Source organism: Chiloscyllium punctatum, chromosome 30 (genome assembly GCF_047496795.1).
Source record: "Chiloscyllium punctatum isolate Juve2018m chromosome 30, sChiPun1.3, whole genome shotgun sequence".
NCBI lineage: Eukaryota > Metazoa > Chordata > Chondrichthyes > Orectolobiformes > Hemiscylliidae > Chiloscyllium > Chiloscyllium punctatum.
The window spans coordinates 24,081,628-24,107,222 of record NC_092768.1 but is presented as its reverse complement, the minus strand read 5'-3'; the positions used below and the strand labels follow the sequence as shown (position 1 = coordinate 24,107,222).

The window sequence follows — 25,595 nt, the reverse complement described above, 5'->3', positions numbered from 1 at the left end:
AGCACACACACCTCTCCCCAGGGCCCAGCACTCTCTCCCTCTCTCTCACTCTGCCAGCACACACACCTCTCCCCAGGGCCCAGGCGCTCTCACTAACACGTGCATCACCTCACACAGTGGCTCGGACCCCTGTCCTGGGGATTATGCCCCCACTCCCCCACACCCCTCTCCTTACGAGCCAGCCCCCGCCATCGGTCTCCATGTCGCAGTACGCTCTGATGGGTTTGTCTTTGCTGCCGTTCAAGTAGAGGGTGACGATGCTGGACTCTGTTCTCCCATTGCTGCGTTCCTCTCCGCAGTCCTTCGGGAATGGGATGTGTGCACTGACTACCAAAAAGAATCAGAGAGAGGGAGAGAGTGTGAGGGTAGATCCCAGTATGGACACCAGTCCCCCTTCATCCCACTCACCACCTCAAACCTGCTCTCAGGGCGTGAGGGATGTATCGATCGCTGGGTGAGGGATGTATTGATCGCTGAGTGAGGGATGTATTGATCATGGAGAGGGATGTATTGATCAATTAGTGAGGGATGTACCGATCGCTGAGTGAGGGATGTATTGATCAATGAGTGAGGGATGTATTGATCACTGAGTGAGGGATGTATTAATCGCTGAGTGAGGGAGGTATTGATCACTGGGTGATGGATGTATTGATCATGGATGAGGGATGTATCAATCACTGTCAGGTTGGGTGTTTGGGGATGGGTTGGGCAGGTCGGTGTGGGTTTGGGGATGGGTGGGTTAGGTCGGTGGGTATTTGGGAATGGGTGGGTCAGGTTGGTGGGTGTTTGGGGATGGGTGGGTCAGGTCGGTGGGTATTTGGGAATGGGTGGGTCAGGTCGGTGGGTATTTGGGAATGGGTGGGTCAGGTCGGTGGGGGGTTGGTGATGGGTGGGTCAGGTCGGTGGGGGTTTGGTGATGGGTGGGTCAGATCGGTGTGGGTTTGGGGATGGGTGGGTCAGGCCGGTGGTGATTTGGGGATAGGTTTATCAGGTCGGTAGGGCATTGGGGGTGGGTGGGTCTGGTCGATGAGTGTTTGGGGATGGGTGGGTCAGGTCGCTGGGGATTTGGGGATGGGTGTGTCAGGTCGGTGGTGGTATGGGGATGGCTGGGGCAGGTCGGTGGGGGTTTGGGGATGGGTGGGTCAGGTCGGTGGGTGTTTGGGGATGGGTGGGTCAGATCATGGGGGATTTGGGGATGGGTGGGGCAGGTCGGTGTGGGTTAGTGATGGGTGGGTCTGGTCGGTGTGGGTTTGGGATGGGTGGGTCAGATCGGTGGGGGTTTGGGAATGGGTGGGTCAGGTCGGTGGGGGTTTGGGAATGGGTGGGTCAGGTCCGGGGTGGGTCTGGGGATGGGTGGGTCAGGTCGATGAGTATTTGGGGATGGGTGGGTCAGGTCGCTGGGGATTTGGGGATGGGTGTGTCAGGTCGGTGGTGGTGTGGGGATGGCTGGGGCAGGTCGGTAGGGGTTTGGGGATGGGTGGGTCAAGTCGGTGGGAGTTTGAGGATGGGTTGGTCAGGTCGGTGGGTGTTTGGGGATGGGTGGGTCAGGTCGGTGTGGGTTTGGGGATGGGTGGGTCAGGTCAGTGGGGGTTTGGGAATGGGTGGGTCAGGTCGGTGGGGGTTTGGGGATGGGTGGGTCAGGTCGGTGTGGGTTTGTGGATGGGTGAGGCAGGTCGGTGGGGGTTTGGGGATGGGTGGGTCAGGTGGGTGTGGGTTTGGGGATGGGTGGGTCAGGCCGGTGGTGATTTGGGGATAGGTTTATCAGGTCGGTAGGGCATTGGGGGTGGGTGGGTCTGGTCGATGAGTGTTTGGGGATGGGTGGGTCAGGTCGCTGGGGATTTGGGGATGGGTGTGTCAGGTCGGTGGTGGTATGGGGATGGCTGGGGCAGGTCGGTGGGGGTTTGGGGATGGGTGGGTCAGGTCGGTGGGTGTTTGGGGATGGGTGGGTCAGATCATGGGGGATTTGGGGATGGGTGGGGCAGGTCGGTGTGGGTTAGTGATGGGTGGGTCTGGTCGGTGTGGGTTTGGGATGGGTGGGTCAGATCGGTGGGGGTTTGGGAATGGGTGGGTCAGGTCGGTGGGGGTTTGGGAATGGGTGGGTCAGGTCCGGGGTGGGTCTGGGGATGGGTGGGTCAGGTCGATGAGTATTTGGGGATGGGTGGGTCAGGTCGCTGGGGATTTGGGGATGGGTGTGTCAGGTCGGTGGTGGTGTGGGGATGGCTGGGGCAGGTCGGTAGGGGTTTGGGGATGGGTGGGTCAAGTCGGTGGGAGTTTGAGGATGGGTTGGTCAGGTCGGTGGGTGTTTGGGGATGGGTGGGTCAGGTCGGTGTGGGTTTGGGGATGGGTGGGTCAGGTCAGTGGGGGTTTGGGAATGGGTGGGTCAGGTCGGTGGGGGTTTGGGGATGGGTGGGTCAGGTCGGTGTGGGTTTGTGGATGGGTGAGGCAGGTCGGTGGGGGTTTGGGGATGGGTGGGTCAGGTGGGTGTGGGTTTGGGGATGGGTGGGTCAGGCCGGTGGTGATTTGGGGATAGGTTTATCAGGTCGGTAGGGCATTGGGGGTGGGTGGGTCTGGTCGATGAGTGTTTGGGGATGGGTGGGTCAGGTCGCTGGGGATTTGGGGATGGGTGTGTCAGGTCGGTGGTGGTATGGGGATGGCTGGGGCAGGTCGGTGGGGGTTTGGGGATGGGTGGGTCAGGTCGGTGGGTGTTTGGGGATGGGTGGGTCAGATCATGGGGGATTTGGGGATGGGTGGGGCAGGTCGGTGTGAGTTAGTGATGGGTGGGTCTGGTCGGTGTGGGTTTGGGATGGGTGGGTCAGATCGGTGGGGGTTTGGGAATGGGTGGGTCAGGTCGGTGGGGGTTTGGGAATGGGTGGGTCAGGTCCGGGGTGGGTCTGGGGATGGGTGGGTCAGGTCGATGAGTATTTGGGGATGGGTGGGTCAGGTCGCTGGGGATTTGGGGATGGGTGTGTCAGGTCGGTGGTGGTGTGGGGATGGCTGGGGCAGGTCGGTAGGGGTTTGGGGATGGGTGGGTCAAGTCGGTGGGAGTTTGAGGATGGGTTGGTCAGGTCGGTGGGTGTTTGGGGATGGGTGGGTCAGGTCGGTGTGGGTTTGGGGATGGGTGGGTCAGGTCAGTGGGGGTTTGGGAATGGGTGGGTCAGGTCGGTGGGGGTTTGGGGATGGGTGGGTCAGGTCGGTGTGGGTTTGTGGATGGGTGAGGCAGGTCGGTGGGGGTTTGGGGATGGGTGGGTCAGGTGGGTGTGGGTTTGGGGATGGGTGGGTCAGGCCGGTGGTGATTTGGGGATAGGTTTATCAGGTCGGTAGGGCATTGGGGGTGGGTGGGTCTGGTCGATGAGTGTTTGGGGATGGGTGGGTCAGGTCGCTGGGGATTTGGGGATGGGTGTGTCAGGTCGGTGGTGGTATGGGGATGGCTGGGGCAGGTCGGTGGGGGTTTGGGGATGGGTGGGTCAGGTCGGTGGGTGTTTGGGGATGGGTGGGTCAGATCATGGGGGATTTGGGGATGGGTGGGGCAGGTCGGTGTGGGTTAGTGATGGGTGGGTCTGGTCGGTGTGGGTTTGGGATGGGTGGGTCAGATCGGTGGGGGTTTGGGAATGGGTGGGTCAGGTCGGTGGGGGTTTGGGAATGGGTGGGTCAGGTCCGGGGTGGGTCTGGGGATGGGTGGGTCAGGTCGATGAGTATTTGGGGATGGGTGGGTCAGGTCGCTGGGGATTTGGGGATGGGTGTGTCAGGTCGGTGGTGGTGTGGGGATGGCTGGGGCAGGTCGGTAGGGGTTTGGGGATGGGTGGGTCAAGTCGGTGGGAGTTTGAGGATGGGTTGGTCAGGTCGGTGGGTGTTTGGGGATGGGTGGGTCAGGTCGGTGTGGGTTTGGGGATGGGTGGGTCAGGTCAGTGGGGGTTTGGGAATGGGTGGGTCAGGTCGGTGGGGGTTTGGGGATGGGTGGGTCAGGTCGGTGGGGGTTTGGGGATGGGTGGGTCAGGTCGGTGTGGGTTTGTGGATGGGTGAGGCAGGTCGGTGGGGGTTTGGGGATGGGTGGGTCAGGTGGGTGTGGGTTTGGGGATGGGTGGGTCAGGTCGATGAGTATTTGGGGATGGGTGGGTCAGGTCGCTGGGGATTTGGGGATGGGTGTGTCAGGTCGGTGGTGGTGTGGGGATGGCTGGGGCAGGTCGGTAGGGGTTTGGGGATGGGTGGGTCAAGTCGGTGGGAGTTTGAGGATGGGTTGGTCAGGTCGGTGGGTGTTTGGGGATGGGTGGGTCAGGTCGGTGTGGGTTTGGGGATGGGTGGGTCAGGTCAGTGGGGGTTTGGGAATGGGTGGGTCAGGTCGGTGGGGGTTTGGGGATGGGTGGGTCAGGTCGGTGTGGGTTTGTGGATGGGTGAGGCAGGTCGGTGGGGGTTTGGGGATGGGTGGGTCAGGTCGGTGTGGGTTTGTGGATGGGTGAGGCAGGTCGGTGGGGGTTTGTGGACGTGTGAGGCAGGTCAGTGGGGTTTGGGGTGGGTGGGTGAGGTCGGTGGTGTTTTGGGGATGGGTGATGCAGGTCGGTGGGAGTTTGGGGATGGGTGGGTCAGGTCCGGGGTGGGGATGGGTGGGTCAGTTCCGGGGTGGGGATGGGTGCGGTGGATTGATTGGTGCTGTACGGGTCCGCGGACAGGTACCTGTGTTGAAGTGTGCCGTCACAGCGCCCATCCTCTCACTGTCCTGCAGGGCGTGCAGCCTGACCGTGTACCTGGTGCTGGGCGTCAGCTGGTGCAGTCTGTGGCTCAGCTTTGTGGCATCCAACTTGACCCGCTGCGGAGAAAAGGTCAGGCCGTGGGGTCAGAAACTAAGGAGGGAAACACCCAACAAGTTTACACCCTCACTACCTCCCAGCCACAACTTCCCAGGAAAACCCTGCCCCCATACACGGAAAGAGTTAGTCCCTCTCCACCACCGGCTGTGAGATACTCCACAGACTATGAGACACCCCACCGACTGTGAGATACCGCATCGACTGTGAGATACCCCACCGGCTGTGAGATACTCCACCGGCTGGATACACCACCGGCTCTGAGATACCGCACCGACTGTGAGATATCCCACCGGCTGTGAGATACTCCACCGACTGTGAGATACCCCACCAGCTGTGAGATACCCCACTGGCTGTGAGATACCCCACCGACTGTGAGATATCCCACCAACTGTGAGATATCCCACCGGCTGTGAGATACTCCACCGGCTATGAGATATCCCACTGGCTGTGAGATATCCCAGCGACTGTGAGATATCCCACCGGCTGTGAGACATCCCACCGACTGTGAGATATCCCACCGGCTGTGAGATATCCCACCGGCTGTGAGATATCCCACTGGCTGTGAGATATCCCACCGGCTCTGAGATACCGCACCGACTGTGAGATATCCACTGGCTATGAGATATCCCACCGACTGTGAGATACCCCACCGGCTCTGAGATACCGCACCGACTGTGAGATATCCCACCGGCTGTGAGACATCCCACCGGCTGTGAGATAGCCCACCGGCTGTGAGATACCCCACCGACTGTGAGATAGCCCACCGGCTGTGAGATAGCCCACCGGCTGTGAGATAGCCCACCGGCTGTGAGATAGCCCACCGGCTGTGAGATAGCCCACCGACTATGAGATACCCCACCGGCTCTGAGATACCCCACCGGCTGTGAGATATCCCAGCGACTGTGAGATATCCCACCGGCTGTGAGACATCCCACCGACTGTGAGATACCCCACTGACTGTGAGATACCCCACCGGCTCTGAGATATTCCACCGGCTGTGGGATACTCCACCGACTGTGAGATATCCCACCGGCTGTGAGACATCCCACCGATTGTGAGATATCCCACCGGCTGTGAGATATCCCACCGGCTGTGAGATATCCCACCGGCTGTGAGATATCCCACCGGCTGTGAGACATCCCACCGACTGTGAGATATCCCACCGACTGTGAGATATCCCACCGGCTGTGGGATACCCCACCGGCTCTGAGATACCCCACTGACTATGAGATACCCCACCGGCTCGGAGATACCCCACCAGCTGTGAGATACCACACCGGTTGTAGGATATCCCGCTGGCTGTGAGATATCCCACCAGCTGTGAGATATCCCACCGGCTGTGAGATATCCCACTGGCTGTGAGATATCCCAGCGACTGTGAGATATCCCACCGGCTGTGAGACCTCCCACCGACTGTGAGATATCCCACCGGCTGTGAGATATCCCAGCGACTGTGAGATATCCCACCGGCTGTGAGACATCCCACCGACTGTGAGATACCCCACCGACTGTGAGATACCCCACCGGCTCTGAGATATTCCACCGGCTGTGGGATACTCCACCGGCTGTGAGATATCCCACCGGCTGTGGGATACTCCACCGACTATGAGATACCCCACCGGCTCTGAGATACCCCACCGACTATGAGATACCCCACCGGCTCTGAGATACCCCACCGAATATGAGATACCCCACCGACTATGAGATACCCCACCGGCTGTGAGATACCCCACCGGCTGTGAGATACACCGCCGGCTGTGAGATACACCGCCGGCTGTGAGATACACTGCCAGCTGTGAGATAAACCACTGGCTGTGAGATACACCACCGGCTGTGAGATACACCGCTGGCTGTGAGATACACCGCCGGCTGTGAGATACACCACTGGCTGTGAGATACACCGCCGGCTGTGAGATAAACCACTGGCTGTGAGATACACCACCGGCTGTGAGATACACCACCGGCTGTGAGATACACCACTGGCTGTGAGATACACCGCCGGCTGTGAGATACACCACTGGCTGTGAGATACACCACCAGCTGTGAGATACACCACCAGCTGTGAGATACACCACCGACTGTGAGATATCCCACCGGCTATGAGATACACTGCCAGCTGTGAGATATACTGCCAGCTGTGAGATACACCACTAGCTGTGAGATACCACACCGGTTGTAGGATATCCCGCTGGCTGTGAGATATCCCAGCGACTGTGAGATATCCCACCGGCTGTGAGATATCCCACTGGCTGTGAGATATCCCAGCGACTGTGAGATATCCCACCGGCTGTGAGACATCCCACCGACTGTGAGATACCCCACCGACTGTGAGATACCCCACCGACTGTGAGATACCCCACCGACTGTGAGATACCCCACCGGCTCTGAGATACCCCACCGACTATGTGATACCCCACCGACTATGTGATACCCCACCGGCTCTGAGATACCCCACCGACTATGAGATACCCCACCGGCTCTGAGATACCTTACCGGCTCTGAGATACCCCACCTGATGTGAGATACCCCTCTGGCTACAGCAGAGACAGAGTGCCCTCTGGTTAGCCTGCACTCGATGGATCCTGGATAAAAACGAGGATCCTGAATAAAGTACACTTATCTGATCTACCTAACAGAGGAGGCCGGATGTGGATATAATGCTGCAGGGAATTGTACAATGAAACTGTCGAAAAGCCATCAACCACAGGACAGAAAGTGTTCACAATCATGGCCATGCCTCAGTCAGTCTGCTCCCACCTACAGGCCCCAGCAAGACTGGACAGGGGAGAACCCGTTCAAATATATCGAGAACATTGAACGTTTACACGAGGAAAGGTAGAAAAGGCAACCTGTGGCAGTTCCCCTGTGTTATCACTGTATTCTGGGGTGACGAACAGTGAGGGTACAGGACACACTGAACCGTGCATCAACAGAGTGAGCCTTCCTCACAACACTGAACATTATACCCACCTGCAGCTGGAGGAAGGAACTGTGGAATTGGGGATTGAACACACAGATATACCCATGGATACGAAAAATCCCCTTTATACTGAAGTATAAATCCACTTTATACTGAACATTCCTGATTTACTGCAATAGGAGGTCACACAGGGGATGGCGATGGGAATTTCAAACTAAGGGCTACATGGTGCTCGATCAGGATCCATGTTAAAGGGCCAATGAGTACAGATAGTCTGACCCTCAGCCTGGCCAGTGTTGATAGGTAACTGATTGTGAAGGAAATGGTCAATGCTGACAACGTACGGGCCTAAGGGAAGGGCCCAGGGAGGGCACTGTCAGGGTTAATTAGACAGTAAGGGTTGTCAAGGTGTCATCTGTATGCCGAGTAGAATTAAGAGCGTAGTTTTCATTGATGAACCCAGCACACCATAAAGGTCGTAGAATACTCGTTGATAACGAAGAGAGTGGTCCTAAGGGAAGAGTACTAAACTGGGCCAAGGCCAATTATATCAAAATTAGGCAGGAGCTGGGAAATGTGGATTGGGCAGAGCTATCTGAAGGGAAGTCCACATTTGAGATGTGGGAGGCTTTCAAAGATAGGTTACTGGTAGTACAGGATAGGCATGTCCCATTGAAGGCAAAGGATAGGAAGGGCAAGATTCATGAACCGTGGATGACAGGAGAAATTGTACGACTAGCCAAGAGCAAAAGGGAAGCATACATAAAGTCTAGGCAGCTAAGAACAGAATGGGGCCTGGAGGAATATCGGAAGAGTAGGACAAGTCTTAAACGAGGAATCAAGCGGGCTAAAAGGGGTCATGAAATAGCTTTAGCAAACAGAATTAAGGAAAATCCCAAAGCATTTTATTCTTATATAAGAAGCAAGCGGGTAACTAGAGAAAGGATTGGTCCACGAAAAAATAATGAAGGAAGGTTGTGTGCCGAATCTGAGAGAATGGGTGAGATTCTGAATGATTACTTTGCATCAGTGTTCACTGAGGAGAGAAACATGATGAATCTTGAGATTAGAGATAGCAGTTTGATTAGTCTGCATCGCTTTGACATAAGTAGAGAAAGTGTGTTGGGTAGGCTAGAGGTTATTAAGGTGGACAAATCCCCAGGACCGAATGGGATCTATCCCAGGTTGCTGAGGGAGGTGAAAGAGGAAATAGCTGGGGCCCTGACAGATATCTTTGTGGCATCCTTAAATACAGGTGAGGTGCCGGAGGACTGGAGGGTTGCTCATGTTGTCCCCCTGTACAAGAAGGGTAGTAGGGACATTCTGAGTAACTACAGACCAGTGAGCCTGACGTCGGTGGTGGGAAAGTTGCTAGAAAAGGTACTGAGGGATAGGATTTATTTATATTTAGAAAAGAATGGGCCTATCAGTGATAGGCAACATAGTTTTGTGTGGGGGAGATCGTGCCTTACCAACTTAATAGAGTTCTTCGAGGAAGTGACCAAGTTGATAGATGAAGGAAGGGCTGTTGATGTCATATATATGGACTTTAGTAAGGCGTTTGATAAGGTTCCCCATGGCAGGCTAATGGAGAAAGTGAAGTCACATGGTGTGCAGGGTGTTCTAGCTAGGTGGATAAAGAACTGGTTGAGCAACAGGAGACAGAGAGTATTAACTGAAGGGAGTTTCTCGACATGGAGAAAGGTGACCAGTGGTGTTCCACAGGGGTCAGTGTTGAGGCCACTGTTGTTTGTAATATACATTAATGATCTGGAAGAGGGCACTGTTGGTATGATCAGTAAGTTTGCAGATGACACAAAGATCGGTGGAGTAGCAGAAAGCATAAGGGACTGTCAAAGAATACAGGAGAATATAGATAGACTGGAGAGTTGGGCGGAGAAGTGGCAGATGGAGTTCAATCCTGGCAAATGTGAGGTGATGCATTTAGGGAAGACTAATTCTAGAGCAAATTACACTGTAAATGGAAGAGCCTCAGGAAACGTTGAGGAGCAGAGAGATCTGGGAGTTCAGGTCCATTGTACCCTGAAGGTTGCTGCACAGGTGGATAGAGTGGTCAAGAAGGCATATAGTATGCTTGTCTTCATCGGACGGGGTATTGCGTATAAGAGCTGGTGGGTCATGTTAACATTGTACAAGACATTGGTTCAGCCGCATTTACAATACTGTGTACCGTTCTGGTCGCTACATTACCAAAAGGATGTGGACACTTTGGAGAGGGTGCAGAGAGGGTTTACGAGGATATTGCCTGGTATGGAAGGTGCTGGCTATGAAGAGAGGTTGAGTAGGTTAGGTTTATTTTCTCAAGAACAAAGGAGATTGACCTGATTGAGGTTTATAAAATCATGAAGGGTATAGACAGGGTGGATAGAGACAAGGTTTTTCCCAGGGTGAAGGATTCAATAACTAGAGGTCTCGCTTTCAAGGTGCGAGGTGAACAATTTAAGGGGGATACACGTGGCAAGTACTTCACACAGAGGGTGGTAGGTGCCAGCAGAGGTGGTAGAGGCAGACGCATGAGTAGGTGGGGAGCAGAGGGATACAGATGCTTATGAATTGACCAAAAGGTTCAGACAGTACATTTGGATCGGCTCAGGCTTGGAGGGTTGAAGGGCTGTTCCTGGGCTGTAAATTTTCTTTGTTCTTTGTCAGTAACAGCAGGAAGCTTCCAGAAAGGCCCATAAAAGATAAATAATTAACTGGTTCAGAGACAGAAGTGGGGGACTGGGAGAAGAGATAAGGAGAGAAGAGAACAGGAGCAGGGGGAGGTGAGTGAGGGGAGCAGAAGAGCCTGTGTTTGTGTGGAGAAAGGTATGTACCTGGGACTGGAGAACATCTGTTTTTGATGTACAGACGAGTTTGGAATTTGAAATACAGAACACACAGACATGACAAAATGTGTATAAAAGAGATGAATTCCTTATATTTATGTCACTCTAACGAGTGTAAAATGGACTCTCCGTGCACGCTGTTGAATGAACAGCTGTAATCCTGCACTAAGTAACCCCAACACTGCATCCTGCTGATGGTCTGGCTTTAACGTTAAGATGATGTGCCTTGTTCTGGATTCCTTCATCAATGGAGACAGTTTCTCCCTATTACCCCGTTAAATCCTTTAACTGACTTAAAGATTTCAAACACACCAGCCCTTGAGATTCTAAACTGCCGGCTAATAGCATGGACAGTGAAGTAGGTGGGGACTGTAGAGTGGGGATGGTGTGGTTACTGAGTGAGGGGTGTATTGATCTCTGAGTGAGGGATGTATTGATCACTGAGTGAGGGGTGTATTGATCTCTGAGTAAGGGATGTATTGATCACTGAGTGAGGGACGTATTGATCGCAGAGTGAGGGATGTATTGATCGCAGAGTGAGGGATGTATTGATCGCAGAGTGAGGGATGTATTGATAACTGACTGAGGGATGTACCGATCGCTGAGTGAGGGATGTATTGATTGCTGAATGAGGGATGGAGTGGTTACTGAGTGAGGGATGTATTGATCACTGAGTGAGGGATGTATTGATCACTGAGTGAGGGATGTATTGATCACTGAGTGAGGGATGTATTGATCACTGAGTGAGGGATTTATTGATCACTGAGTGAGGGATGTATTAATTGCTGAATGAGGGATGGAGTGGTTACTGAGTGAGGGATGTATTGATCACTGAGTGAGGGATGTATTGATCACTGAGTGAGGGATGTATTGATCGCTGAGTGAGGGATGTATTGATCACTGAGTGAGGGATGTATTGATCACTGAGTGAGGGATGTATTGATCACTGAGTGAGGGGTGTATTGATCAATGAGTGAGGGATGTATTGATCACTGACTGAGGGATGTACCGATCGCTGAGTGAGGGATGCATTAATTGCTGAGAGAGGGATGTATTGATCACTGAGTGAGGGATGTATTGATCGCAGAGTGAGGGATGTATTGATCACTGAGTGAGGGATGTATTGATCGCAGAGTGAGGGATGTATTAATCAGTGAGTGAGGAAAGGAGTGGTTACTGAGTGAGGGATGTATTGATCGCTGAGTGAGGGATGTATTGATCACTGAGTGAGGGATGTATTGATCGCAGAGTGAGGGATGTATTGATCGCAGAGTGAGGGATGTATTGATCACTGAGTGAGGGATGTATTGATCACTGAGTGAGGGATGTATTGATCAATGAGTGAGGGATGTATTGATCACTGAGTGAGGGATGTATTGATCAATGAGTGAGGGATGTATTGATCACTGAGTGAGGGATGTATTAATTGCTGAATGAGGGATGTATTGATCACTGAGTGAGGGATGTATTAATCGCTGAATGAGGGATGTATTGATCACTGAGTGAGGGATGTATTAATCGCTGAGTGAGGGATGTATTGATCACTGAGTGAGGGATGTATTGATCGATGAGTGAGGGATGTATTGATCGCTGAGTGAGGGATGTATTGAGATGCTCTGAGCACCAGGAGCTCTGAGGGATTGGCTGCTCTCTTCCTGTTTGAGAGATGATGAATTGGTGAGTTGGAGAGAGGGAGAGGTGGGGAAATGGAGAGGTGGATGGAGAGATGGGAAGACGGAGAGGTGGAGAAACTGTAAGGTGGAGAGAATGTGAGGTGGAGAGGCAGAGAGACGGAGTGACAGAGAGACCGAGGGGTGGAGAGGCAGAAAGCTGAAGTGATAGTGAGGTGGAGAGACTGTGAGATGGACGGACAGAGAGGTGGAGAGGCAGAGGCGGAGAGGTGGAGAGATGGAGAGACGGAGAGGTGGAGAGTCGGAGGGGTGGAGAGACGGAGGGGTGGAGAGACGGAGGGGTGGAGAGACGGAGGGGTGGAGAGACGGAGGGGTGGAGAGACGGAGGGGTGGAGAGACGGAGGGGTGGAGAGACGGAGGGGTGGAGAGACGGAGGGGTGGAGAGACGGAGAGGGGTGGAGAGATGGAGGGGTGGAGAGACGGAGGGGTGGAGAGACGGAGAGGGGGGAGAGACGGAGGGGTGGAGAGATGGAGGGGTGGAGAGACGGAGTGGGGGAGAGACGGAGAGGGGGGAGAGACGGAGAGGGGGGAGAGACGGAGAGGGGGGAGAGACGGAGAGGGGTGGAGAGATGGAGGGGTGGAGAGACGGAGAGGGGGAGAGACGGAGAGGGGGGAGAGACGGAGAGGGGGGAGAGACGGAGAGGGGGGAGAGACGGAGAGGGGGGAGAGACGGAGAGGGGGAGAGACGGAGAGGGGGAGAGACGGAGAGGGGGAGAGACGGAGTGGGGAAGAGACAGAGTGGGGAAGAGACGGAGTGGGGAAGAGACAGAGTGGGGAAGAGACAGAGTGGGGAAGAGACAGAGTGGGGAAGAGACAGAGTGGGGAAGAGACAGAGTGGGGAAGAGACAGAGTGGGGAAGAGGGGGATAGACGAAGAAGGGGAGAAACGGAGAGGGGTAGAGACTGAGGGATGAAAAGATGGAGAGGGAAGGGACCGAGGGGTGGGGAGATAGAGGGAAGGGACCGAGGGGTGGGGAGATGGAGGGAAGGGACCGAGGGGTGGGGAGATGGAGGGAAGGGACCGAAGGGTGGAGAGATGGAGAGGGGGAGAGACCGAGGGGTGGAGAGAGGGAGAGGGGGAGAGACAGAGAGGGGGGAGAGAGACGGAGAGGGGGAGAGACAGAGAGGGGGAGAGACAGAGAGATGGAGAAGCAGTGAAATGGAGAGATAGAGAGGTGGAGAGACAGAGAGACAGAGAGACAGAGAGACAGAGAGACAGAGAGACAGAGAGACAGAGAGACAGAGAGACAGAGAGACAGAGAGAGGGAGAGAGGGAGAGAGGGGGAGAGGGAGAGGGGGAGAGGGGGAAGAGGGGGAGAGGGGGAGAGAGGGAGAGGGGGAGTTACTGAGAGGCAATGAAGTGGAGAGATAGAGAAGTGGAGAGACCGTGAGACGCAGAAGGGGATGACGGAGAGGGGGTGTGATGGAGAGGTGGAGAGGTGGTGAGGTGATCAGGTGGAGAGACGGAGAGGGGGAGAGACGGAGGGATGGAGAGTCGGAGGGGAGGAGAGACGGAGGGGTAGAGAGACAGAGTGGGAAAGAGACGGAGTGGGGAAGAGACGGAGAGGGGGGAGAGACGGAGAGGGGGGAGAGACGGAGAGGGGGGAGAGACGGAGAGGGGGAGAGATGGAGGGGGAAAGAGACGGAGAGGGGGAGAGACGGAGAGGGGGAGAGACGGAGAGGGGGAGAGACGGAGTGGGTAAGAGACGGAGTGGGTAAGAGACGGAGTGGGTAAGAGACGGAGTGGGTAAGAGACGGAGTGGGTAAGAGACGGAGTGGGGAAGAGACGGAGTGGGGAAGAGACGGAGTGGGGAAGAGACGGAGTGGGGAAGAGACGGAGTGGGGAAGAGACGGAGTGGGGAAGAGACGGAGTGGGAAGAGACGGAGTGGGGAAGAGACAGAGTGGGGAAGAGGTGGAGAGGGGAAGAGGGGGATAGACGAAGAAGGGGAGAAACGGAGAGGGGGAGAGACCGAGGGGTAGAGAGACGGAGAGGGGGAGAGACCGAGGGGTGGAGAGATGGAGAGGAGGGGAGACCGAGGGGTGGAGAGATGGAGAGGGGGAGAGACCGAGGGGTGGAGAGATGGAGAGGGGGAGAGACCAAGGGATGGAGAGATGGAGAGGGGGAGAGACGGAGAGGGGAAGTGATGGAGAGGGGGAGAAACCGAGGGATGGAGAGTGGGAGAGACGGAGGGGGGGAGAGACCGAGAAGGGGAGAGATGGAGAGGAAGAGAGACGGAGGGGTGGAGAGATGGAGGGGGGAAGGGGGGAGAGAGAGATGGAGAGTGGGAGAGACAGAGAGGGGGAGAGGGGGAGTGACGGAGAGGTGATCAGGTGGAGAGTTGTCAGGTGGGGTTGCCAGAGCTTAGGGCTGACGCAGCTGAAGGCACGGTGCCCTGTGGTACAGCGACTGACTGGGGAAGTCTCACAAAGCCAGAATGAGAGGAGAGGTGTGGCTGAAGGAGCCTGGAGAGAGCATCGAGGCCATGGAGAGTTTTACAGAAACTGTGAGAGAACAGGAGGTGCTGCAGCTTGGGTCAGGATGGGACATGGCGTTGGGAATCAGAGAGAGAGAGAGAGAGAGAGACAGGGAGAGAGAGAGAGAGAGAGAGAGAGAGTGAAGAGAGAGATCGAGAGAGAAAGAGAAAGAGAGAAAGAAAGAGAAAGTGAGAAAGAGAGAGAAAGAAAGAGAAAGTGAGAGAGAGAGAGAGAAAGAGAGAGAGAGAAAGAAAGAGAAAGAAAGAGAAAGTGAGAGAGAGAGAGAGAGAGAGTGAAGAGAGAGAGAGAGAGAGAGAGAGAGAGAAAAAGAGAGAAAGAAAAGAGAGAGAGAGAGAGAAAGAAAGAGAAAGTGAGAGTGAGAGAGAGAGAGAGAGAGAGAGAGAGTGAAGAGACAGGCAGCACAGTTCAGGATGAGCTCCGGCCAGGAGGATAGTGTGGAGACAGAGAGGGGAGGTGAGGTTCTCCAGTCTGGAACTAACACACACAGAGGGATGAGGAATAGTTTCAGGGGGAGACAGGCTGACACAGGACAGTGGGGAGCAAATAGATCGAAGTGTTACCTGTGACAGGTCTCCCTCAGTCCCATACAGCAGCAGATATCCAGTCACTGGGGCTCTCGGGCTCTTCCAGGAGACCAGGGCTTCACTTGATGAGATGTCACTCACTGTTAGGTCCTTTGGCAGATCAGAACCTGGAGAGAGAGAGAGAGAGAGAGAGAGAGAGAGAGAAATGTGCTGAGGCTTTAACCATCTCAGAACAGCTCAAACTCCAGTGAGGGGCACAGAAAACACATAATGGGAGGCAAACTGGGACTGTACTCTGACCCACAGCCCACTCCATCCAATACTCACCAGTGACAAAGCTGGTAGTGACTCTCGGACTCATCCTGTCTCCGCTGACACTAGAGATATCTGCTGTGTACTCAGTATTCACAGTGAGGCCAGTCAGCTGCAGCTGGGCTGAGTTACCCGGGACATCCCGGCTGACAGTGGCACCTGGTACAAACAGGCAGGAGAATCACTGAATACATTCAGATCCGACTAGGATACGTGGACAGTGTCTATTCCAATATGGAATATTGGGGATATGGGGACAGTGTGTGTCTCTGTATGTGGTTTGGGGATATGGGGACAATGTGTGCCTCTGTATGGGGTTTGGGGATATGGGGACAGCGTGTGTCCCTGTATGGGGTTTGGGGATATGGGGACAGCGTGTGTCCCTGTATGGGGTTTGGGGATATCAGGACAGTGTGTGTCCCTGTATGGGATTTGGGGATATGGGGGTATGGGGACACTACGTGTCCCTGTATGGGGTTTGGGGATTTGGGGACAGTGTGTGTCCCTGTATGGGGTTTGGGGACATGGGGACAGTGTGTGTCCCTGTATGGGGTTTGGGGATATGGGGGTATGGGGACACTACGTGTCCCTGTATGGGGTTTGGGGATATGGGGATATGGGGACAGTGTGTGTCTCTGTATGGGGTTTGGGGATATGGGGACAGTGTGTGTCCCTGTATGTGGTTTGGGGATATGGGGACAGTGTGTGTCCCTTTTTGGGGTTTGGAGATATGGGTACAGAGGGTGTCCCTGTATGGGGTTAGGGGATGTGGGGTCAGTGTGTGTCCTTGTATGGGGTTTGGGGATATGTGGACAGTGCATGTCCCTATATGGGGACATCGGGACAGTGCATGTCCCTGTATGGGGTTTGGGGATATAGGGTCAGTGTGTGTTCCTGTATGGGGTTTAGGGATATGCGGACAGTGCGTGTCCCAGTATGGGGATATGGAGAGAGTGTGTATCCCTGTATGGGGATATGGGGATATGGGGACAGTGTGTGTCTCTGTATGGGGCTTGGGGGTATGGAGATATGGGGACAGTGTGTATCCCTGTATAGGGATATGGGGATATCGGGACAGTGTGTGCCTCTGTATGGGGTTTGGGGGTGTGGGGTCAGTGACCGTCCCTGTATGGGGTTTGGGGATATAGGGACAGTGTGTCCCCCTGTATGTGGTTTGGGGATATGGGGACAGTGTGTGTCCGTGTATGGGGTTTGGGGATATAGGGACAGAGTGTGTCTCTGTATGGTGTTTGGGGATATGGGGACAGTGTGTGTCCCTGTATGGGGTTTGGGGGATATGGGGTCAGTATGTGTCCCTGTATAGAGTTTGGGGATATGGGGTCAGTGTGTATCCTTGTATGGGGTTTGGGGATATGGGGACAGTGTGTGTCCCTGTACGGGGTTTGGGGGATATGGGGACAGTGTGTGTCCCTGTATGGGGTTTGGGGATATGGGGACAGTGTGTGTAACTGTGTGGGGTTTGGGGATATGGGGACAGTGTGTGTCCCTGTATGAGGTTTGGGGATGTGGGGACAGTGTGTGTCCCTGTATGGGGTTTGGGGATATGGGGACAGTGTGTGTCCCTGTATGAGATTTGGGGATATGGGGACAGTGTGTGTCCCTGTACGGGATTTGGGGATATGGGATCAGTGTGTGTCTCTGTATGGGCTTTGAGGATATGGGGACAGTGTGTGTCCCTGTATGGAGATATGGGGATATGGGGACAGTGTGCGTCCCTGTATGGAATTTGGGGATATGGGGAAATGGGGACAGTGTGTGTCCCTGTATGGGGTTTGGGGATATGGGGACAGTGTGTATCCCTGTATGGGGTTTGGGGACATGGGGACAGTGTGTGTCCTTGTATGGGGTTTAGGGATATGGGGACAGTGTGCGTCCCTGTATGGGGTTTGGGGATATGGGGATATGGGGACAGTGTGTGTGCCTGTATGCGGTTTGGGGATATGGGGACAGTTTGTGTCTCTGTATGGGGTTTGGGGATATGGGGACAGTTTGTGTCTCTGTATGGGGTTTGTGGGTGTGGGGTCAGTGTCCATCCCTGTGTGGGGTTTATGGTTTGGTGATACGGGGATGATTTGTCCTATGTTGAGATGGTGTTGAGCTGGGTTTCCTACGTAGGACATTCCCCACTCTCCTTGCCCCCTCACCGGCTTTGCTGCTGTAGGTGATGGTGTAGTGGTCAATGGGTGCAATCGCAGGTCTCCAAACCAGGAGGGCCATTGTCTCGGAAACATTAACAGCCTTCAGATTCGTCGGAGCATCCGGAGCTGAATGAACACAAACACAATCCTGAGAATCTGTGTGCTGCCCGCACGGAGTCTTCTCCTGTTCTCTGCCTGGCAGTGTCTCCAACTGGCACAGTGCCTCATTGAGCCCAAGGTATGGGCATCAAGCTGGTTAATGCCTGCTGGCTCTCAGCTAACTAAATGTCTGTTCATGCCAATATGATATCAGCCTCACACCACTTTCTGCAATCGGCTTCAGTGTAGTGTCATATCAAACACTGTCTGCATTCCACAGTACAGTTCCTCCACTGTTCCCCCCACCCCGTCACAACACATTACTTCCTCAAATAACTCTACAACATTTTCACCAAACCATGTTGACTCTGCCTGATTATCTTGACTGTTTCTGAATGGCCTCCTGTAATGTTTGTAATCGGAGCCTGAACACCTTCCCCGTGACAGTGCTGAGCTCACTGGCCTGTCGTTTCCTCTTTTCACTCTGTTTCCCCTCTTCCATAATGGAGTTACAGTCACCGTTTTCCAAAGGACAGTGAGCAGTGTTGGGGAGCAATGGGGTTTGGGGAGGGGGATGTTGTTGTTAGTCTGGGACAGGTTGGGGGCATGGGTAGGAGGAAAAGGGGGTTGTCCTAGAGGAGGGGATAGGTGGGGAATGTAATGAAGGGTGGGTGGGTGTGGGGAATTAGAATGGGTTCGAAGGCAGGGAAGGGGCTGAGGCTCAGCAGATGCTGCTTGAGGTAGGGGAGAGGTGGCATTCTGGAGGGAGAGAAGGGGGCAAGGTTAGTGAGTTTACAGATGATACCAAGAATGGTGGAGTAGTGGACAGTGAAGCAGGTTGTCTGGGAATGCAGAGAGATCCTGATCGACTGGGTCAATGGGCTGAGGAACAGCCATGGAGTCGGGCTTAATGCAGATAAACGTAAGGTGTTGCATGTTGGTCGGTCAAGCCAGGGCAGGACCTACACAGTCAATGGTAGGGCCCTGGGGTGTGTTATAAAACAAGGAGATCTAGGGGTGTTGGTTCATAGCTCCTTGAAAATAGTCACAGGTAGATAGGACGGTGGGGAAGGCTTTGGGTATGCTTGCTTTCATCGGTAAGAGCATTGAGTATGAGTGTTCGGGCATCTTGTCACAAGTGTACAAAACATTAGTGAGGCCACATGCAGTTGGTCACCCAACTATAGAAAATATGTTATTAAACTGGGGTAGAAAACATTTACTAAGATGTTGCCTGGACTGCAAGGTTTGAGTTGTGATGAGAGGTTGGATAGGCTGGGAGGCTTTTCACTGGAGCGTAGGAGACTGACGGGGTGACCTTACAGAGGTCCATAAAAACAAGAGGCATAGATCAGGTAGATAGCCAACAGTTTGTCCCTCATGGCACAGGAGTCGAAGACTAGAGGACAAAGATTTAAGGGGTGAGGTACAGAAGGCTCCAGGGACAATTCCTTTCCCACAGAGGGTGGTGAGTGTCTGGAACAGAGCAAATGGAGGAGGAGAGTCACATTTGAGAATCATGTGGACAGGTACCTGGATGGGATAGGAATGGACTGGCAAATGGGGCCAGTTTAATTGTGAAAACTGGGCAGAATGGGCAAGAAGGGCCAAAGGGCCTGTTTGCACACCGTAGGCCTCTAGGATATCTGTGAGTTCCTCAGAGCCGGGGTGGAGGGGGTGCTAGAGTTCGAATTCACGAAGCAATATCCAGCCCCCATTCTCTCTCCCTACACCCACCCCCATACTCCACCCTCCCCCGTCCCCACAACCATCCAGCAGCCCCACCCCAACTCCCCCCATCTTGCTCACCAGTTGTGAAGTGGTCCAGGATGGGTGGACTCTCTGTGGCCCCCCGCACAGCCACCAGGTTGACCTCGTACTGGGTATCCGGGAGCAGGTCTCTCAGGGTGACATTGGTGTTCCTGCCGGCTATCACCATGCTCCTCGGTTCACCTGAAACAACATGGGGGAGGGAGGGTAGATCTCAGTTAACTGATGTGCTGGGGTTAAAGGTTACAAAGGATTGGCATACAAAAGGGTTAAGGGTTGTCACCACAGGCTGTGCCAGAGGTTAAAGGTCACACACACACACACACACACACACACACACACACACAAACTCTCAATTGATGCACCGAAAGTTAAAGGTCACTGAGCTGCAGTAAACCAGAGGGTTAAAGATCAGTTGTTCTGATTGAATGGTTAGAACACACATACAGACCCATACCCACACTCAGTTAGTGACTGACCACAGATCCTTGGCCTGGCCATCACCCTCTTACCTTGCTTCGTCGGGACGTAGAAGATCTTGAAGCTATCGACAGGCGCTGACGGCACTGCCCAGTGGATGGTGACTGAGCTCTCTGTGAGATCGGAGAAACTCAGTCTGCTCGGACTCTCTCGAGCTGCAATTGAAATGACAAATAGAGGAAGTGACAAACCCTGAGCGATTCGCACAAACTCTCAGTCGATGCAGGAGACCAGAGGAACCATGTCATGTGGAGCCATAGGAAGAGGGTGTCAGAATGAACAATTCCCCAATCCGTGTAAACGGGAGCAGAGTCTTCAACCATCGCCTGGCTGAAGAAAAAGAAAATGGCTCCTCAAACCTGAGAGGCTGTGATCTCGTGCCTTACTTTAATCAATCACAGACTACATTCTGTGAGTGCCTCTCACAACGGCCTTTATAAATTGACAAAATGTTTCTTACTTTACCAAAAGGGCCCCGTGGCAACACAGATCCTTCAAATGGAGACAGGGGAAGTGCACCGTGGGACATGAGGTAACTTACCCACAGTGCTTTGCAGGGCACCATTTTCATGGGGCTGAAAGGATGGCATGACGGCAGAGTAAGGTTGAACAGTCGAACACTGACAAGACACTTTGATGAGGCAGTACAGTCTCTCCCAATACCCTGCACCACCCTTCCCTTTACCCCACACACCCCCATCCTCCAAAAATGTATCAGTCAAGATCCCAGGATAGCCAGGCCACTCTGAACCTTCGCAGACGCTCACAGGATCTGACTTTGCTCACGTCAGGTATTAATGTACCAGAGCAGTGGATTCTTTTCCAACTGATGCCTCGTCTCAACAGTCCAGTATTACCTTCCAGCAGTCAAACCTCAGGCTGGCATAGATTACCCATCATTCCCTTTGTGACGGCCAACTGGTCCCAGTGCCTCCCGGAGATATGCAGGAGTGATATCGGAAGCAGGACGGTGAAGGTGGTAGTGACTGTAGAGGATTGGAACCTCAGATACTGAACACAGTTCAACTGAAACCAGCACACAGGAAGGAATGGGAGTGTTCCAGATGGAACAGAGTACAGGTGCTCTCTCGGTCTGCTTAGTCCCTGGCGTTCCTATCCCAGAAAACACTGAGCAGCCCAGTATACGGAGAGGAGTTCAAGAAAAAACAGCCAGCCTCAACACTGCCCCATCTAACCGCGCTGTTACACTCGGACTGCGAACAGAAACAAAGCCTGGGCCTGGGCCCAGGCAGGACGAGAGACTGTCCCAGGTAGCAACACGATTCTCCAGACTCGAGACTGTAAAAAGATAATCCAGTGTAAAATTATTAATGCTGCAAACGGTGGTCCTGAACTGGGGTGAAATTTGATAAAGAATAAAGAGAGCAGAGTCAGTGTAGCCCTGAGGACACCGAATTAGTGAGCAGGGCATGTTAGTACCTGTTCGTGCCACGATGGGAATGGGTTCTGTTTGCTGGTTCTGTAACATGCCATAGAGAGAGATGAGGTACTCGGTGCTGGGGGCCAGGTCACCGATGGAGACACTGCGGAGGTTGCCTGGCACCGTGACCTCTTTGACCCCCAGCTGCCCCTCGGAGTCTCTATACTGGACCAAGAAAGAGTCAAAGGTCCCTTCCTCCACGGCCCAGCTGAGCTTGAGGCTGTGAGTGTTGATATCGGAGACTGAGAGTCTTCCCAGGGCACTGACACCGATGGTGTGAACAGGAACCGCTAGAGAGAGGAGGAAACGGACAGTTATCCAGGTGCACGAGGTGGGGTGGAGGGAGAAGGTTGTGGAGAGAAAACACAGAAGGTTTGTTTTCATCTAAATCTGCACTTGTCTAAGTCCAGCAACAGAAACTGAATACAACCCAAATTTTCACCCTCTACTCCCGAATGCATGAGTAATTGTGCTCACTCCCTGCTGGACTCCAGTTTTCCCTGTTATTCTCTGCACAAATCTCCCAAACCCCTCAATTGGACTCAGTTTGTAACAACGAACCAGTTATTTATTATTCTATACATAAACTCCATTATCCCATTGATTAGACTCAGACCTGTATCAACATCCCACATCATCAGCACAGAATCGTCGACTTTCCTGCCCCTCAGATGCTGCCTGACCTGCTGTGCTTTTCCAGTATCCCACTTTTTGACTCAACATCCCCAGGTAATTGTTATTCTACACATAAAGAAGGGCTCATGCCCGAAACGTCGATTCTCCTGCTCTTTGGATGCTGCTTGACCTGCTGCGCTTTTCCAGCAACACATTTTCAGCTCTGATCTCCAGCATCTGCAGTCCTCACTTTCTCCCATTCTACACATAAACCCCACCAAGCCCTTGTTTAGACTCCAGTCTATAACTCTCTCCCGGTTATCCTATATATAACCCACCCGAACCCCTCAACTAAATTCCAGCTTGTATTTCATTCCCAGCTACCTGCTTCTCTGCACGTAAACCACCAAAACTTCTCAATTCAGTTTCTAACTCACTCTACACTACATACTATAGTGTATGGATGACAGTGAATTCTATAAATACACAAGGGATTCTCATCTGAAGTGAAACCTGTGAGGAAGAAATAAATGCCTCCAAAAGTTGTTTTATCTTTGCCCATTTGAAATTGGAGAGAATCATGAACCTGGAAACGAAACACAACTAATGACCGTGGGATTTCACACTGAAGCCTGTTCTCTCTGTCGATAAAATGCGAGCTGGTAATTTGGGGAGAGAGGGAAAACAGAAATGGGAAGCCAAGCATATTCCACATAAAACTTTGACCTGAGCATGCGCACGTAAAAATCTACACAACCAAGCCTTGCAGTAAGAAAAGCTCAATTGCATTTACCTCATTTTGCACATCTTTATCACTCACTAATTACATAGCATCTTCACACTGAATTATACTTCACTCAATCACACCACAGCATAGGGCTGGAGCATCCTGCTATCACCTGTCTTAAAATGGCAGCGGTTTCCTTACCGACAGAAGCAATCTGAGAGAACAAAATGAAATATTTTCTTGCTCTCAGCCTCAAGACATTGCATGAGAATAGAGAGAGAGAGAGAGATGGAGGGAGAAAATATTTCACAAGGAGTGAAAAACCAAGACTAGCATTCAATCCATTCCTGAATCGCAAGTACCTGTGATGGTCAAGAGAGCCACCAACGGCCTGGAGAGCTGGCCATTGGACACCCCATAGAGGTAAATGGTGTAGTTGGTCGTAGGCCTCAGGCCTGTGATGAGGGCCGAGCGACGGTCACCAGTTACAGTGATATTCTGCAGAAGTTCGGACCCCTGAGCTTTGTACTGTATCAGGAAGGAGTCAAAGACAGTGTCAGCTGACCACGAGAGGAGGAGGGAGTCAGCCGTGATATTCGAGAACGAAAGGCTCCCAAACTTGCCAGATTTCACCAACTCTTTCTCTGCTGAAGCTAAAAAGAGGAGGAAGAGATACACAACACTTTACTGTTGGAGGAATTGCTGTTCGACTGTGAGAAGAATCATTTCCTTACAGTTTCTGGGTGAACACGCCCAGGGGTCAGTCAGTAGTTTATGTTAGTATTCTGTAATCGTGGAATGGCCTGGCACAGGGAGAGGCCACATGACCATCCATGGCCGTGCCTGCTTTTTTCAAAGCGTTTCCCAATTAGTCTCTTGCTGTTTACCCTGAGTGAATTGTTCAATGAATTCCCTCTGAACTGTTTTTATGAATTTGATTCAATCATACCTTCAGCCAATGTAGATCACACCAAACTACTCTGTGTGACAAAATGCTTCCCCATCTCCCAATCTTGATTCAGTAATCTCGAATGCGTCTCTTCTGTTACTGACCCTCCAGCCTCAGGAAGTAGTTTCTCCTTTCCTTAATCAACACCTATGTAGTTTGATAATTCTCCCTGTATCTTTCTCCGCTCCAAGCAGAGCAACCCTTAACGTTCAGGTGTCCAAGAAATTCAAGAGAATTCAAATTAAATAATTGAGTTTTCCCGACACAAGCCACACTTGACAAATGGACAATGAAAGTGGCCGCTTCCCATTGGAGCTGAGAGCAGGCTATAATGTACAGGATGGGAAAACTTCCAGTTCAGTCATTAAGACAGCTTTCCTGAGGGGACCGGTTTGTGAGGAATACCTGCAGTGGTTATTATAGTGGTTAGTGGCCTAGTCCGTCTGCTTCCGGAAAGCCCATAGAGAGAAACCAGGTACTTGGTACCAGGCCTCAGGCCTTCAATGAAGGACGAATGTTGATGGGCAGGCACTGTGAAGTTCTGCACCTCCTCAGATCCTTCCACTCTGTACTGGATCAGAAAGGAATCAAAGCCACTTTCAGCTGCCCAAAAGATTTGCAGGGAATCCTGCGTGACATTGTTCCCCGAAAGGCGAATCAGTTTCCTCAGCCTGCTGGGCTTTACACCATTGGTATCTATGGAAGCTAGAGAGAAAGCAGAGGGAAAAAAAAATCGCAATTTAAAGACTGTGCTCTGGATAAAAGGCTCTTCGCTGTAAACTAACGGGGCGTAACCCCCGTACCCAAACCTGATTCTTTCAGGTTGGTTTAAGTACCCACAGGGTCAACAGGAAAATGGGTGCAGTTCACAACAAATGGGTAAAAGAGAAGACACAAAATCTAACCCCAGACCTTTGCAGAAGCTACATTTACTATGCTGCTCCATCTTTCCCAGCTGGCTCTGGGATCCTAATAGGATAAAGGCCTGACCGGTGTTTCCCTTGGATTGGGAGCTGAGAATTGGAATTCAGATGCAGGGATATCAGACTGGTTCACTGGGGAGGAGACACTGCTTGCAGAAGTAAAGAAACCATAGTGTCTGGTACAGAGGGATCATGGATCACTGTAGATAGATACGATGCATATATCATATAGAATCTGGTATATCTCGCATATAGACTATGGCATACAGCTAGAATTATTTACACTATAGATTATGATAACGCCACACAGTTGTAAGAACTATATTTGGTCCAGATTCACTGAGTTACATTGTGACAAGGAGTGTATAACTTATAGATACCAATATCATTTTTAAGAGTTTATATATGAAACTAATGTGTATTAATCTTTTTTGTGAAAAAACTCACCTTTTTTATGGTTTATTTCGACTGTATGTTACAGTATAAATCAAAAGAGCTACAAGTACTGTACATTATGCATCAGATCCATAGATGACGCCACAATGTATGTTATATAAATCCACAGAGCTTTATAGACAGTAGATATAAATCCATAGAGCTACATACTCATAGATTATGGCTCAGATCCATAGAGCTCTATATGCTCTATGTTATGATATCAATCTACAGATCTATGTACACTGTATATTATGCTATAAAACACAGTTGTATACACAGTACATTGTGGTAGAGAACCACAGAACTATATACACTGTATGTTATAGTAGAAAACCACAGAGCTATATACACTGTATGTTATAGTAGGCAACCAGACTGCTGTATACACTGCATATTATGG

The 25,595-nt window shown here is 52.4% G+C and overlaps 1 protein-coding gene across 1 annotated transcript in view; it reads right to left on the bottom strand.

Moving 5' to 3' along the window:
- LOC140455286 (uncharacterized) overlaps positions 1–25,595 on the bottom strand; it is a 207,344-nt gene that overhangs the window by 12,606 nt on the left and 169,143 nt on the right. Inside the window, exons 56-65 of the mRNA XM_072550032.1 lie at positions 24,240–24,539; positions 23,248–23,538; positions 21,543–21,833; positions 20,135–20,257; positions 19,662–19,805; positions 17,760–17,879; positions 15,610–15,753; positions 15,319–15,449; positions 4,669–4,801; positions 176–327 (exon numbers count right to left, since the gene is read on the bottom strand). Of these exons, the coding sequence (XP_072406133.1) occupies positions 176–327; positions 4,669–4,801; positions 15,319–15,449; positions 15,610–15,753; positions 17,760–17,879; positions 19,662–19,805; positions 20,135–20,257; positions 21,543–21,833; positions 23,248–23,538; positions 24,240–24,539 (1,829 nt within the window). The remainder of the gene's footprint in view (positions 1–175; positions 328–4,668; positions 4,802–15,318; positions 15,450–15,609; positions 15,754–17,759; positions 17,880–19,661; positions 19,806–20,134; positions 20,258–21,542; positions 21,834–23,247; positions 23,539–24,239; positions 24,540–25,595) is intronic.